The 14,076-nt window shown below is 38.7% G+C and overlaps 1 protein-coding gene and 1 long non-coding RNA gene across 3 annotated transcripts; both read left to right on the top strand.

The window, feature by feature from the left end:
• The first annotated feature begins 479 nt into the window (after window positions 1-479).
• LOC111608953 lies at window positions 480-7,054 on the top strand. The gene is made up of 3 exons (XR_002752925.1): window positions 480-514; window positions 2,084-2,124; window positions 5,212-7,054. It is a non-coding gene; the product is annotated as an uncharacterized LOC111608953 (long non-coding RNA).
• Window positions 7,055-8,431: 1,377 nt separating this feature from the next.
• LOC102232684 (profilin-2-like) lies at window positions 8,432-13,800 on the top strand. 2 transcript variants are annotated; one of them, XM_005816703.3, is made up of 3 exons: window positions 8,432-8,797; window positions 9,908-10,100; window positions 11,885-13,800. In XM_005816703.3, the coding sequence occupies exons 1-3, from the start codon at window positions 8,669-8,671 to the stop codon at window positions 11,980-11,982; spliced, it is 420 nt and encodes a 139-aa protein (XP_005816760.1). In that variant the 5' UTR covers window positions 8,432-8,668; the 3' UTR covers window positions 11,983-13,800. The 2 variants fall into 2 exon arrangements, with proteins under 2 accessions (XP_005816760.1, XP_005816761.1); XM_005816704.3 differs by having other exon boundaries at window positions 8,447-8,797; window positions 12,223-13,800.
• Window positions 13,801-14,076: the final 276 nt, after the last annotated feature.

Consider the following 14,076-nt stretch of genomic DNA (forward strand, 5'->3'; position numbering starts at 1 on the left):
ACGTATGGCCAGTTTGTGAATCACTCCTCCTGCTGCTTTCAAGAAGCGTCGGAAAAATGGCTATTATCGAATGACTAGTCAACTTATGTGTGCTAGGAAGCAGTGAATATGACTGAGGTATCCTCAAGTACTTACTTTACTTTAGCTTACTTTACTTTACTTTAAATATACGTTATACATGCACTAATTTAAAGCATTTATAGATCTATTATTGTAACTATCTAATGCATAAAGACATTAGCATAAAATATGTGAATGTTTTCCTGTGCAGTGATACGCAGAGGTATTCGCAACCCAGAACTTTTTCACATTCTGCCACAAACATCATTATATTTTCATATTTTTTGTAATAGACCCATACAACATGCCGCACATCTTTTTCCCCGTTATTCCCTTTTATTTCTTTCTTTTATTTTTTCTTTTTTTTTTTCTTTTACAGATGTACAGCCTATCTCCAGCGAGACATTTCGGCGAGGTCACCCTGGACAGGCCGCCAGTCCATCGCAGACTTTAGGTTAGTTAGAATTACCAAAATTATTTCTATTTGCTAAATGCCAGGAAACTTTGTCAGAACATTTTTTTGAGATGTTCTTGTCTGCAAACATTTTTTTCAGTATCGGGAATAATTGTCTTCTAAGCTGTATGATCTGCGTCAAACCTTTTTTGATTTCCTTCCACAAACTGAACAGACATATTTCAGTTAATTGGAGGCAAACCTGTGGATGTAATTTAAGGCCACGCCCAGAAGATACCAAGTTTTCTGGCATTTAGCAAATTTTTTATAATTCCAACTAATCTAAACCAAGAGGTTTGATTTATCTTCAGACAATGAGAAAAATGAGTATGTCTTTTTATTTGGTGTATGTAAATATTTGGGTTCAACTTAAAATCTGAAAAGTGTGGCATTCACTTTTATGGTGCATTACCTTGGAAGTCCGAACTCGTAGCTGGGTGTCACCAATGGCTACTTGGTGACACCCAAGTAGCCATTGTTCATTCGTATTACCTCTTACGCTTTACTTTCCATAAACAAACACCACTTTTAATTTGTCCAGTTTAGAGTTGCAGGCGCTGCAAGTAACATTGATTTTAGATGCACTCTGACTTGTGTGTCTTAAGAAATAAGCATGTTTCCACAATTTACTACAAAAACTGTCATTTGTACAAACATAAAAAAACATTAATATTTTAACCGCTTGAAATAGGTTGTTTTGACTACATATACTTTGTTTTTACTAGATTTTCTGAAATAGTATGAATGTTTGTATCCTGTGTTTGTGTTATGGGACTACGGGTGTAAATGATCATTTTGCTATATCCGTTTTATTTATTGCAACATTATTATGTGCCATCCCATTTAAATAAACTCAATCAGTACTATTGTTGATTGAAGGAACTGCCATAATAGATGTCAAAGTCAGCGTTGAATAAATTTAGAGACATTCCAAGTGGGAAATCTGACTCCACAGCTTATTAAATAGATTTTTTGTTAAGAAAAATGAAAGCTATATTCCTTCCTAAATGCATTAAGATCTGTGGGCTAGGGAATATGAATAGTTTTTCGAGGTAGAGTGAATTTGTGAATGGAATTTATTTAGAAAATGCAACTAACTGTACCAGAGGTTACCTGAAGGCATCAACTCTGGCTCTGTAGTTTCTATACACTGCAGTGTTAGTGCCAGTGGTGTTTACCACCAGAACATCTCCAAAGAAGCTCACTGCAGCAGCCTCATAAAAACTGAGGGGAGGGTTTTTAAAGGGGCGCTGCCTTGTGCGGGTTTATTATTCTAATCCCTTTATTTTCATTCAGTCTCTGCATTTCACGAGACCATGTGTAACAGCTAATATGGTCAGTGCGGAGGATTCAGACCCCACAGGCTTTACACAGGGGTCCTGACATTCTGTCCTGTGTTAGGAGCGCAGTTCCTGATGGGAATGTTTGCTTGGCCATATACAATCCCTGGGGGGGAGGGGAATATGGAATCAGTACATTTAAAGGATGTTCAGTTAAGTTTGTTTTGTAGTAAAATATAAATGAATCACAGTGGTTGCTGGTATTTACGTTTTTATGTCTTTTGGCTAGATCAAGTAGAAGAAACAATTCTGGGATGAATCAGAGTTGAGGTAAGAAAAAAAAATGATTGGTTTATTTAATGAGGCTTCACTTATGAAAAGAAGCTCACATGGGATATTTGCAGGACAGGCGTCTCATCAGTTTGTACCATCAGTTTTCAGCCGGACTGAGATCCGAGCTGTTGTTGATCTGCCTTCGCTGAGGAGGAGTTTTAACGCACTTTTCTTCATTTGAAAGTTGCATCATCATCATTCTGAAGAAATGACCAAACCCAACTTTCAGTTCATGGTTGTATCGCTGAATCCAACTTTGAAGCAGTCATACACAGCCCAAGTCTGCTTCTCTTTAAGCAACAGGAACATTTTTTTTTTCTTTCTATTTTTGGTTTAAGTTATGGTTCTAGTCAGACGTTTCTGTGTACAACTACTTTGGCTGGTTTCTCACAGTTTGCTTACAATGATTTCTCTTTCCCTTCATTTGTCAGACATTTATCTTGTGCGGTTTTTTATGTAAAAAAAAAAAAAAAAAAAAAAGGTCAATAGAACGAGTGTTGGGTCGAGTGTTTCGTTGCTGCCACAATGCCTCTTGGCAATCCAGTTTATTTCCCATAAAATGGTGTAAAATTTTATCACCAGATTGTAATGTAAAATTTCCCTTTGGTATTAATGAAGTATGATTGAATTTGAATTGAATTGTGAGGGAAATGCATTTGTGCGAGCTCAACTTTGAGCAGCACAGTTGAAAATGAGACAGCAGTCGGGTATTTCCTCCCTTCACTGGTCACCAGCTTGGTCTCACATTGCTGTAGGATATACTGAAAAGCTACATGTGAGGAAACGAGGAATTAGAAAATACCCTTTAAAATGTTTTTGTAAAACTCACATGAAAAAAGTCAATTAAATTCAAACCACAGAAAAAAAAATTATTGACAGTTGGTGAGACCTTTTGTAAAAAAGAAAAAAAGAAAAAAAAGAAGAAGACTGTAGCGAGTGTGGTGTGGGGGATTTAAAGAGCTCTCAAAAGACTAAACCCACATTTTGCTGTACAGAAAATAATCTACAAATGGGGACCATTTAAAACGACTGCCAACATGCCCAATCTGACTGTCAAGCATGTTTACCCTGAAAGAAGGCTGCAAGACGCTAAAAGAAATGTCCAAAAAACCCTAAATTTCATCAAGGGCTCTTGCTGATATGAAAGTGCATATATGTACATTTAGAAAGAAACTAGACATGTTTAACATCCATAGGAGGTATGCATTCAGGTAAGTGCAACATTTGTTAAAAAAAAAGAAAAAAAAAGCACAAAGTAGGAGTAAAGTTTAATGGAAAAATAGGAGCATGACCAGGACGTCTAGAATAATGTTATTTCAAAAGGTGTGACTTAAACCACATTATTTAGACAGAAGACATGTTTGGCTTCACACAAATACACAATTATATGGATGGATGGATGGATGGATGGATGGATAGATAGATAGATAGATAGATAGATAGATAGATAGATAGATAGATGGATAGATGGATAGATAGATAGATAGATAGATAGATAGATAGATAGATAGATAGATAGATAGATAGATAGATAGATAGATAGATAGATAGATAGATAGATAGATAGATAGATAGATAGATAGATAGATAGATAGATAGATAGATAGATAGATAGATAGATAGATAGATAGATAGATAGATAGATAGATAGATAGATAGATAGATAGATAGATAGATCGATAGATAGATAGATAGATAGATAGATAGATAGATAGATAGATAGATAGATAGATAGGTTTCTGTACGTTTTTGAGCTAGCACTCCCTCTGCTGGCCAAAGAGGGTATTTGTTTTTCGTTTTGCTCCTTTCCAAGTAAAACGAATAAAAACAACTTTAACACAGTGGTGATTAAACTCCCTGGACTTCTGCCTCCAATCATCCACCCATCCTCCTCTGATGTTCCTCTGTAGGTCAGCTCTAACTACCATCTTCTTTTCTCTCAATCCAAATTTCTTGCTGGTTAGTCAGATTTACGCCGCATTGTAAATGGATTTATGCCACTTTTTTTCCACATTATACCCTAAAAGTTTTATTTATGTAATGGACCAGTGCAAACTAACAAGAAACGTTTTGAAAAATAATAAACTGATGTGTATTAACTAACCCAACTTTATTCAAGGAATTCAACACAGTGCCCTGCACTGCCTGGCCATTCTTCCTACACTATTCTGCTTGCTTCTAATCTCACGTCACCGCTGAGTCTGGGCTTTCTCCCATTAAGCTTGATTCCTTCAACAGTATTTGAACTGGGCCAATCGGTGAACAGAAGGAGAAGTTGTGAACGATGTCGACGATTTTCTGTACTGTTTCAGAATTGTAGTCTGCCTGTAGTTTTAGCGATGACAGCAGAGGAAGTGGACAAAGCCATCCAGTACATGTTGGCTACGATTCCAAATATTGCATTAACATTAACAGTCGCCCTCTGTCGTCGCTTTTCTGTTCGTGGTGGGTGGGAGATGTTTATTTACAGTCCAAGCAATTTCCGGTAAGCTTTACAGCGTCAATCTCGTGCAATACAATGGGCAAACGTTCAAGACTTGGGTAAAATTTAAAACCCCAACAGAGTCCACACCTCCAGAAAACAATCAATTCTCAATAGTCCACAGTGGAGACTCTCTGTACAAAGCAAAGTGTAGAACAAGGGGCTGGTTTTTACCAGGCTAATAACCTAATCTCCCTTCTCTCAGTAGCTAGCTCTTAGTGGGACAACTCCCCATTTGCTATACAATGCAAAACAAGACTCCTGTTAGAATCTGTTTTTGTGCGTGTGTAATCTGTCCTGAACAGAGGATCCTTGTTGGTTTTCCACCTGCTGCTGGCTACATACTTGACAGCAATCAGTGTTTTGTTTGGCTTTGGTTTTTAGTGAGCTGGCAGGCCACCATTTGGTCCCTGATGCCTAACCGTCACTGGTAGAGTCAAGCCAACTCCTGAATGTAACTTCCTAAGAGTTTCTTGGTTTTTTAAATGCCTTCTTTGCTCCTTGACCTACTACTCACTCTAGGCACCTCACAGGTTGGACTCTGGTGGTTCTCACACCTCACTGGCTACTTATTCTGGACCTCCCATCTCTGTGTTTCATAGTCGTCTTCCTCCGTGTGATCACTTTCAGCCGTCACCGGTCTGCTCTCCAACTTACCCTGCTCAGAAAAACAAATAATTGCAAGATTCAACCTGCACAGAAATGTACCTCCACAGATCCTACTTCCCTCTCCATGCCGAAACCTCTTCTTTGAACCGTAAGCTCAAACCTGCCATTGAATAATCTGCATCATCCTGCTTGTCAACTGCTAGTCACTCTTCTCTTTCTCTCCAGACCTTCCTGAGAAAACCAGAGAAACAGACTTGTTATTTTGCAGATTTGACCATGTTCTTTAAATAAACCATTACCTATTCAAGAACTGCCTCTGGTGCAGCATTTGGGTCAGAAAAATAGCTGAAATCACAACAATTAAGGGGAACAATAGATAACTGGACTCATTTATTTCTTTGTGTAAAACACGCTTTCTAATTGCCAACCTGGACAACTACCCAAATGGCTCATGTCAACTATTACTGTTTGGGAGTCTTGTTGATGTTGGGAGGGGGGAAATCAAATTTTAACATTGTAGCTTCACATTTGATCCTAGCAGGGGTTGCATGAGAGCCTCTCAATGCTAAACTTTTGGAGTTGTGTCTGGAAGTGCCACAACTGCATCTCAATTAGATCAAATAATTGAGACTCTCAGTGCTGCACTAGCCAGGGTCTATAATCACTGGTCCCAGTGGCTTCTGACCCATAAATGGTAGACTGGATTGAATTTGTTTGGATTTGTGTGTTCTGACCAGACTGCCCAAAAGCAGTCACACGACTCGGTTCCACTGTCAGCTGAGGAGTAAGTAGAGAAACATCTGTGTGTGGTGCTGTTCGTGACATGGATAGTTTTAAAGGATGTCTTAAATGTTTGTTGGCAACAAGGGTGACACTCTTGTTCTTTGTTGCAGACCAGCGACACAAACAATGAGAAATTATGAGTAAAAGTAGTTGGTGACGTATGTGTGGAAATAATTGCCTTTGTGTTGGAGGGGTTGTATGTGGACAAACTTGTCGACGGAAATTGCACAGTTGTTAGTGGCGAGGATGGTGGAAGGCCTGCAAACCACAGCACCCAAGGGCATCAAAGGACAGCAGTACTCAACTCCAGAAGGCCACAACAGCCCCAGACAGACACCAGGCACTGCCCCAGGTCAGCCATACACCATAAATGGAAGTCGGTTGTCAACAAAGGAAAGGAGCAGCAGCCCCCAAGCCAAAGAGGCGCAGGGAGAGATGCAGGGCACCAATCTTCCCTGACCCTGCCACATCATCATCAACCCTGTAACCCAGAGTTCCCTGTACCCCAATGCTCCCTCCAACACCTGAAAGCAAGACCATCCAGCACCAAGCAGGGGAAACAGCACCCCCCCCCAAAGCACCCAATACATCTGGCAGCTAAAACTCAGAAGGACCAGGGCAAGGAGGACGCATTACCACAACACCTGGTGACCCCCAGGAGGGGGTCAAGAGGGATGGACCCCCACAAGAGGCCCGCGCAACGTCTGTGGCCCAGGATTTTTCAGATGTATTTTGTACAGCTGCTGCAAGACTTTTGAGCAGAATTAGAAAAAAGCTGCACACATTTTGGCTACATGGAAGCGTTTTGTGAAGTTAGATTCCATGATCAATCATTTTTAACCGTGCTGTTTTAAAATTTGTTTGGTTTGGTTGATGCAATCCATTGAGACCATTTTAAGGCTCCAACTGTTATTTATACAGAACTGGTGCATGACTATGAAAAGTTAAAAGGGACCAAATTAAGGACACAAATACATCAGTAATCATTAAAAAAAAGTAGATACCCTTTGAGCCTCACTGTAACCTGCCTGGCTAGACAGCAGCTTTGAGCCACAGTCCTGCAATAAAAAACATGACTGTCAGGTTAACCAGTCTCTCTAAATTACTGGTATGTCTCAGTGAGTGTGCCTGGTTGCGACAGACTGGCGACCTGTCCAGGGTGACCCCACCTCTCGCCTGGAACATTAGCTGGAGATAGGCACCAGCACCCCTCCCAACCCCACTAGGGACAAGGGTGTTAGAAAATGGATGGATGGATGGATGGATGGATGGATGGATGGATGGATGGATGGATGGATGGATGGATGGATGGGTGTGTGTGTGTGTGTGTGCCTGGTTGTTTGTCCTATTTGTCTCTGTTTTGCCCCAAATCTTCCCATATAGCCACTATTTAACATTTGAATCAAAATGTAATTCTCTTTAGGCAGAAGAGTGCAAATATGGCTATATAGGCTTAATTTGGACTTGCATTAAAAAAAATAGAGAAACATAAGCACACAACAAGATATGTAAATTGTGAAAAAATTTGTTTGGTCAAAATCGTAGGCTTGCACATACAGAATGAAAAACCTTTGAGAAAATAAGTGTTTGTTTACAGGTGGTACAATGTAAGAGGATAGCCCCTGATAAACTCTACCTATGGTGGTAGACATTTGTCATTAGTCATATATTTTTACAGTAGACGGCAAGTTGGATAATTTAGAATTAAACAATCAATTTCCAAAGGGATTATGACACATCCCCAGGTTGAATTAATCCATAGTCTTTGAAAAATAATACATTATGACTCAATTTTGTATCAGAGAAGTTAGATACAAAACAACCAAGAGTACAAATGAAAGGACTGTTGAAGGGGCGATATACTTACACAAAATGGGAGAAAATGGTTTGCATACTGGTACAAAATGAAAGTAAGAAGTGACTATGACAATGCCTAGGCAAAAACAAATCGCTTGAATCACTTACCTCTCGTGATGTCACCAAGCAAAATACACGCAAAGTAGAGTTTGCAGGTTTTTTTTTCCTTCAGCCTAATTTGTTTCTAATAAAAAAAGAACTATTTATTCTAGCAAATCCAGCAGTGAAAATGTAAATTAAATTTCGGAGCTATATTTTACATTGTCAATCAAAATTTCTAGTCACCAAACACACCACTGAATGGCAATTTTAACTAAAAGAAAGTGGGTAACAATTTTAAAATCCCGACTCTAGTTGTCTGTATGCACTAGTGCCTTACACAGCACAGCGTGTGGCTAGACAGTCTTTGTCACCTTATTATACAGCATGAAAATACAGCTGTATAACAGAATGATGAAACTGAATAAAATGAGCACATGTGCATCCGCCTCTGACCCACAGCACAGACTCTTGGCTGAGCTGATAAGTCCCTCTTTATTCCACCGCGTGCTGCCATAAAAGCGCCAGGGAGCTCATTGTGCGGAGTGATCTGATACGGACTACACCCAGCCGCCGCCTCACTGCCCTGGCTTTCTTTGCTGCCCCAGCCTTCGCGTTGGTCAACGTCGAAGTGTGGGTTGGATTGGAGACTCTAAATTTGCCTGGAGATATCGTTCACCTTCCCAACTCTGTCTCTCTTTTTTTGGTAACATTACCCGCAAAGCTATAGTCTTTTTTTATATATAAATTTATAGCGTCAGTTTCTTGAATATGTCTTGGCAAAGCTACGTGGAAAACCTGATGGCCGATGGCAGCTGTCAGGATAGCGCCATTGTTGGGTATACAGACGCCAAATATGTTTGGGCAGCGCATGCCGGTGGTACATTCAACAATATCACGGTAAGTAATAAAAAAAAAGATCAAAAATTGGAGAGAACCGGTGCTGCTAGTTGCCATTACTGGCGCGCGCTTCCCCACGCGGACGCTCAGTAGCGCTAAAACCGTTACCTCGCAGGCTCTAAATGAACCGAGCTAACGTTACGGAGCTAGCCCATATAAGCTAACTTATATGGGCAGATAAGCTAACTAGCTTATCTGACGGTGGCCTGCGTTGGATATTAGACATGGTAGGGAAACACTGCTATATTAGACCTTCTGTGACAAGACTTCAGTTATCATGACAGGGTGCGGAGCGTAAATTATTTGCTGCTGGATTGCGTTTTAAATGATTTCGGAGCTCCAGCAGTGAACGTGAGGCTAATTTAAAAGCAGCTAGCAGACGGTGTCTGGCAGCAGAACGTGCATGCTTTTGTGCGCGCAGCTGCTTCGATTAGCTGAAGTTAAGCTGCTACTTTACCGGCTACCTGTGGTTCAAAAATCTCTGGCTAGTAAAGCGCAGACGGTACACGCCTTTATGTTCAGTCAGACCAGCCACCTGTTTGCATTGTTGGCTACAAGGAAACGAACCTTTTCGTTTTATGTAATGAGCTTGGTGCATAGCGACACAGTACAACACTCGATAAAAAAATATATATATATATGCAAAGCATAATTGACGATTTTCAAATAGTGTTCTGTCAGTACCTTGATTTTAATTAATCAATGTTTCAAATGTGGAAGGATTAGAGAATCTCATTTTAACAAATAGTGCTTGTGCTGCATCTACAGGTACTGCATGCAGCAATGCATGACTCTCCAACAAAATCAATACGAAAAATTAAAACTGCATCTATTTCAGAGATGCACCTTTAAGGTAACCACACCCACCCCTCATTACATTGAATGGATTCATTGAATGGATTCAAACTTAAGTGCTCCCAAACTGCTTCCCTAAACATTTAAACAATAGCTTGCGGTTTGATTCACTTCCGAGCCTTATAGACATAAACGGCGATAATTTTGTTACGTTCTGCATCTAGTAAAACGACTACCTATGTCAAAGAAGCTGCAGCCCATTTTTTAATCCAATTGTTTTTTTGTTTTTTTTTGTGTGTGTGTTTTGTCTTTCAGTCTCAGGAAATTGATGTCCTCGTTGGAAAGGACAGGGAGTCGTTTTACACAAATGGTCTCACCCTGGGCTCAAAGAAGTGTTCTGTCCTTAGAGACAGCCTCCAGGATGATGGCGACTGGACGATGGACATCCGGACAAAGAGCCAGGGAGGAGAACCTACATATAACATTTCTGTAGGCAGAGCTGGAAAAGGTAAAATTAAACTTGTATGTGGTGGGGTTCCTGAAATTGGGATTTTTAAAATTTATTTATTTTTACTTGCATACTTAAGAAAGCCACAAGTATTAACATCCCAATTTTTTTTATTAACATAATAGGGACAGTATATATATATATATATATATATATATCAAAGTAAATGTTCCTTTAGTCATCAAAAGGCTAATTCTGTGATATTTGTGAGCATCTAGCATGAAGATTAAAACAATATTTTTCTCTTAATGCAACCATTTAAAACACTTCATTTTGAATTCTTAACCTCATTGTCAAGATTTATTGTTGCATCTAATTAGCCCTCAGACACAACAGCAATAGTTCTTCTTAAATGGCATATTTGAGGGGGAAATACTTTGATAAAACCTTTTAAAGTAGGGTTCTATGAGGAAAGCCAGTTCTATGAGTTAATATCTGACCTGTAGCTTACCTTTTAACAACTTATATTAGACAGAGGTTAAGGAACGGGCCACTTGTGAACGACTCCAGTCTTGAAAAACATCGTAGCACTTTATTCACCAATATTGGGGTTTTGGTAGATTCTTTGCATACAAAGTAGTGGATTTTTTTTTTATATAGAGGACTCTGTAGGCTGTGGTCTGCAACAATGACCCTTCCTGACCATCTATAATAAAACTAACCTAAAATGCTCTGATGGCAAACAAACGTGACAGGGGTTTAGGTGGTCTTCTCACATATCCGTTTGACATTTCTGATCCTGGACTTGTCTGCGCCATGCTAAACTGACAGTCCAACCATCTTAATCCAGACTGAAGTCCAATAAAGGGATGCTTCAGAAATTTTGAAGCGAGATTTTGTTACATAAGCAGTTTGTATCCTGTCTGTAGAAGTTGACCTTCACAGCCTTCATTTAGTGTAAAGCTTTATTTCTAAGGTTTTGCCTTAAATTAGATTTTTTTGAAGAAGTAACTGACAAGCATCCTGACACCTTTTGTATTTTCAGCTTTGTCACAATCAGTTTTTAAGATCCAATTGCTTATGTTCAGCAAATTAATAAAGTCTGAGCCAAATTTAAAAATTCTTCAAAAATCTTTTTAATTAGGTCAACATTCAAATTGGTAGGATTTGTTGGGTGTTAAAAGGGTTTTAAATAATGACTTAGTCTGGCTTGTGTTTTAGATGCATTTAGATAAGCTAAAAGCCTTGGAAGGCTTAATTTACATGAAAGCAAAGCAGAATCGATTTTAAAATGGCTGCAAACTTTCTTGCAGTATGATGAGAAGTCTTGTTTTATTGGTTAGCAGAGACATTTGCCACATGAGTTTGCCTCTAGTTAGCAGAATTAGGAAGAAACTGTTTTAGCTTTCTAACTTTTTTTTATTTTTTTCCTTTCTCCTGACTCTTGTGCATGATGTTTTCTTAAATGAGCATTAATTAAATGTTGCACCTCCTGGAATATTACAAGCATGGTGTGTCATCACTTTGTGGTTTATTCAAACATCATTTCTTACTATCAGACAGTACAAATAAGTCCTGTAGCTGCATTTTACTTGGGTAAAATTAGGAGTCACTCGGTCTTATACAATGTAATATACAAGATTCTTAATTTCAATTTGCATTTTTACAGTAAATGGGAATGCAGCACGATCACTGTAGCTGCTATAAGATGCTGCAGGAATCTATAAATTCCAAGTGGTGCACATTTCTATTTCTTATCTGGAAAGTCTTTTCTTTACCTTTTTTCTTTTCTTTTACTTTTCTTAACTATCCCTTTTTTTTTCTTTCCATCTTTTCTCTTTCAGTTTTGGTTCTTGTAATGGGCAAAGAAGGCGTCCATGGAGGCGGCTTGAATAAGAAGGCTTACTCAATGGCAAAATACTTGAGGGATTCGGGCTTTTAATGCTTTCAAGCTCATGTAGATCCAAGTTGAGGGACAAAAAAGAAGAGAAAAAAAATATTGCTGTTAAGATTTCTCCTGCGAGCAGTCAAATGTTTTGGAAACATTTAATAGCAGTGAAGAGTGATAAGATACTGTGTCACCTTTGTTCTCACCCCTTCATCCTGTATGGGGGGGCGGGGCTCTTCTGTTGTTCATTTGTCTATTTTTTTTATTTATATTTTTTTTCCCCTTGTGCTCCAGTATTGGTTTTAGTCATGGGAAAGGAGGCGGTCCATGGTGGAAATCTTAACAAGAAAGCACATGCAATGGCTGAGTACCTGAGGAAGTCTGGATACTAAGCAACCTCGCCACCCCATTGGTCAACTTAGCAGCTCACTCCCACTCACCGTATTGTTGACACTACTTCCAGGATTTAGGTGGCAAACAGTGTTACTTCCTACCCAGTCTCCTTTTATACACAGTCTTTTGTTGGCTAAACTCCCTCATCCACTTTTTATTTTATTTTATTTTTTGACCTCCCTTTAACATTGTTTATCATGATTTTGACACTACAGTTATGGCATGTTTATTGAGATGTTTATCAACCAAACATGTTTTAAAGGAAGAAGAAAAAAAAAAGCTAAAGTGCATACTTAAAAGTGTAAAATAAATTTGGACTCCTAACATAAACTGACTTGTTTTCTCTGTACACATCAATATACATATACCTTTTTGTTAAGCATTATTAAAAACATACCTCTAAAAAAATGTTTTCCAGTATTCAGCATGCAGGCATTATGGAAGTTGCATGTATGCGCTTTATCACAGCAAACTCAGCCCTGTTTCTCCCATGTCCTTCCACAGTATTTCAGCCAAACCATCTGTCATGCCTTTCTCTTAATATCCTATTGTTTCTTTCTTCTTTTTTTTTTAAGACAGATTTCCCCTAATTGGCCACCTTCTGTTTCTTTTCTTTTACCGTCCATTACCAGATTTTTGTTTTGCTATTGTACCTGAATGTGGTCTTAAAGTAACTGATGTGGCGTTGGGCTGTTTTTTGAGTGTAACGTAAGGTTAGCATTACACCGATTTTATCATTTTTGATCCCATCTTGGAGTCTCAGTGGACATTTCATCTCTTGGCAGTTGAGATGGGGCCAATTCTCTCCTGCCATTTGTACATTTTTGCTGTAAAAATAAAAACACTACACCTTTGTGAGCTCGCCCTCCCATGTGGACCAACTTCCATAAGAGAGGTACTTTAGCTTATTAGAGGCAATTGTTGGCTGCCTGGAAACCACCGAGATGACTTCAGATGACTGTAAAACATGTAACCGCTTCTTTAGACTTCAACACTAAAATGTTTCCTCACTAACTGACTTCTTGCTAACTTTAATGTGCATTGATTACTACAAAGGCAATGTCATTTTTACTACAGTGTGAATGCATTTAGACTGTACACCGAGGCTGCTGGGCTCCAACACCTTGGGATTGTTTTTTGCCTTGTGCTTTAGTCATCAAAGTGTATTCACAACTTGTCATAGTATGGTACCTAGAAATATATTAAAAACAATGCTGTGTACACTAAACATTGAAAATGATGTTGGTTGGAATAAGAACATTTGTAAGTTGTCTTGTGGTTTCTTTTTTTTCTGAAAAATGACTGTATTCTGTGCCATAAAATTCAATTTCTGATCTGATAATACGAGTTGGATTTGTACCTGCTGCCCAAGCAAGAAGTAACTTTAAATGGCACTTTCTTAAGGGATATTTTGGCATTGGTAATCTCCAGACTTTGTGGGATCTGTACAGAATTAAAACAAAGCAAAAGTTTGGAATATTTTGTCATCTTTTCAGTTGAACTTGATTTTTTTTTTTCCATTTTGTTTAGAATTTTTTTTTCAAATGCCATGACTTCAGATTAAATAAAAGGTAATCCAACCAGAGATGAGAGCCAGGATGTCCAGTCTTTTACCCTGTGTGTCAAATTGTATACAGATTGCTAAAATGTAAGCTATAGTCTCAAAGTCTCAATTTTCTTTTTACAAGGTGTTTAGAGAACATTAAATTTAAAGTTCTTGAGCATTTCAAGAACTATAATAAATTGAAGGACCAT

The sequence above is a fragment of the Xiphophorus maculatus genome, chromosome 6, assembly GCF_002775205.1.
Source record: "Xiphophorus maculatus strain JP 163 A chromosome 6, X_maculatus-5.0-male, whole genome shotgun sequence".
Classification (NCBI taxonomy): domain Eukaryota; kingdom Metazoa; phylum Chordata; class Actinopteri; order Cyprinodontiformes; family Poeciliidae; genus Xiphophorus; species Xiphophorus maculatus.

Bases quoted from the DNA above. Each gene is read 5' to 3' on its own strand.
- LOC102232684 (XM_005816703.3), top strand. From the start codon at position 8,669: ATGTCTTGGCAAAGCTACGTGGAAAACCTGATGGCCGATGGCAGCTGT. The intron at 8,798-9,907 runs GTAAGTAATAAA...TTTGTCTTTCAG, and splicing joins GTACATTCAACAATATCACG to TCTCAGGAAATTGATGTCCT. The intron at 10,101-11,884 runs GTAAAATTAAAC...TTTCTCTTTCAG, and splicing joins TGTAGGCAGAGCTGGAAAAG to TTTTGGTTCTTGTAATGGGC.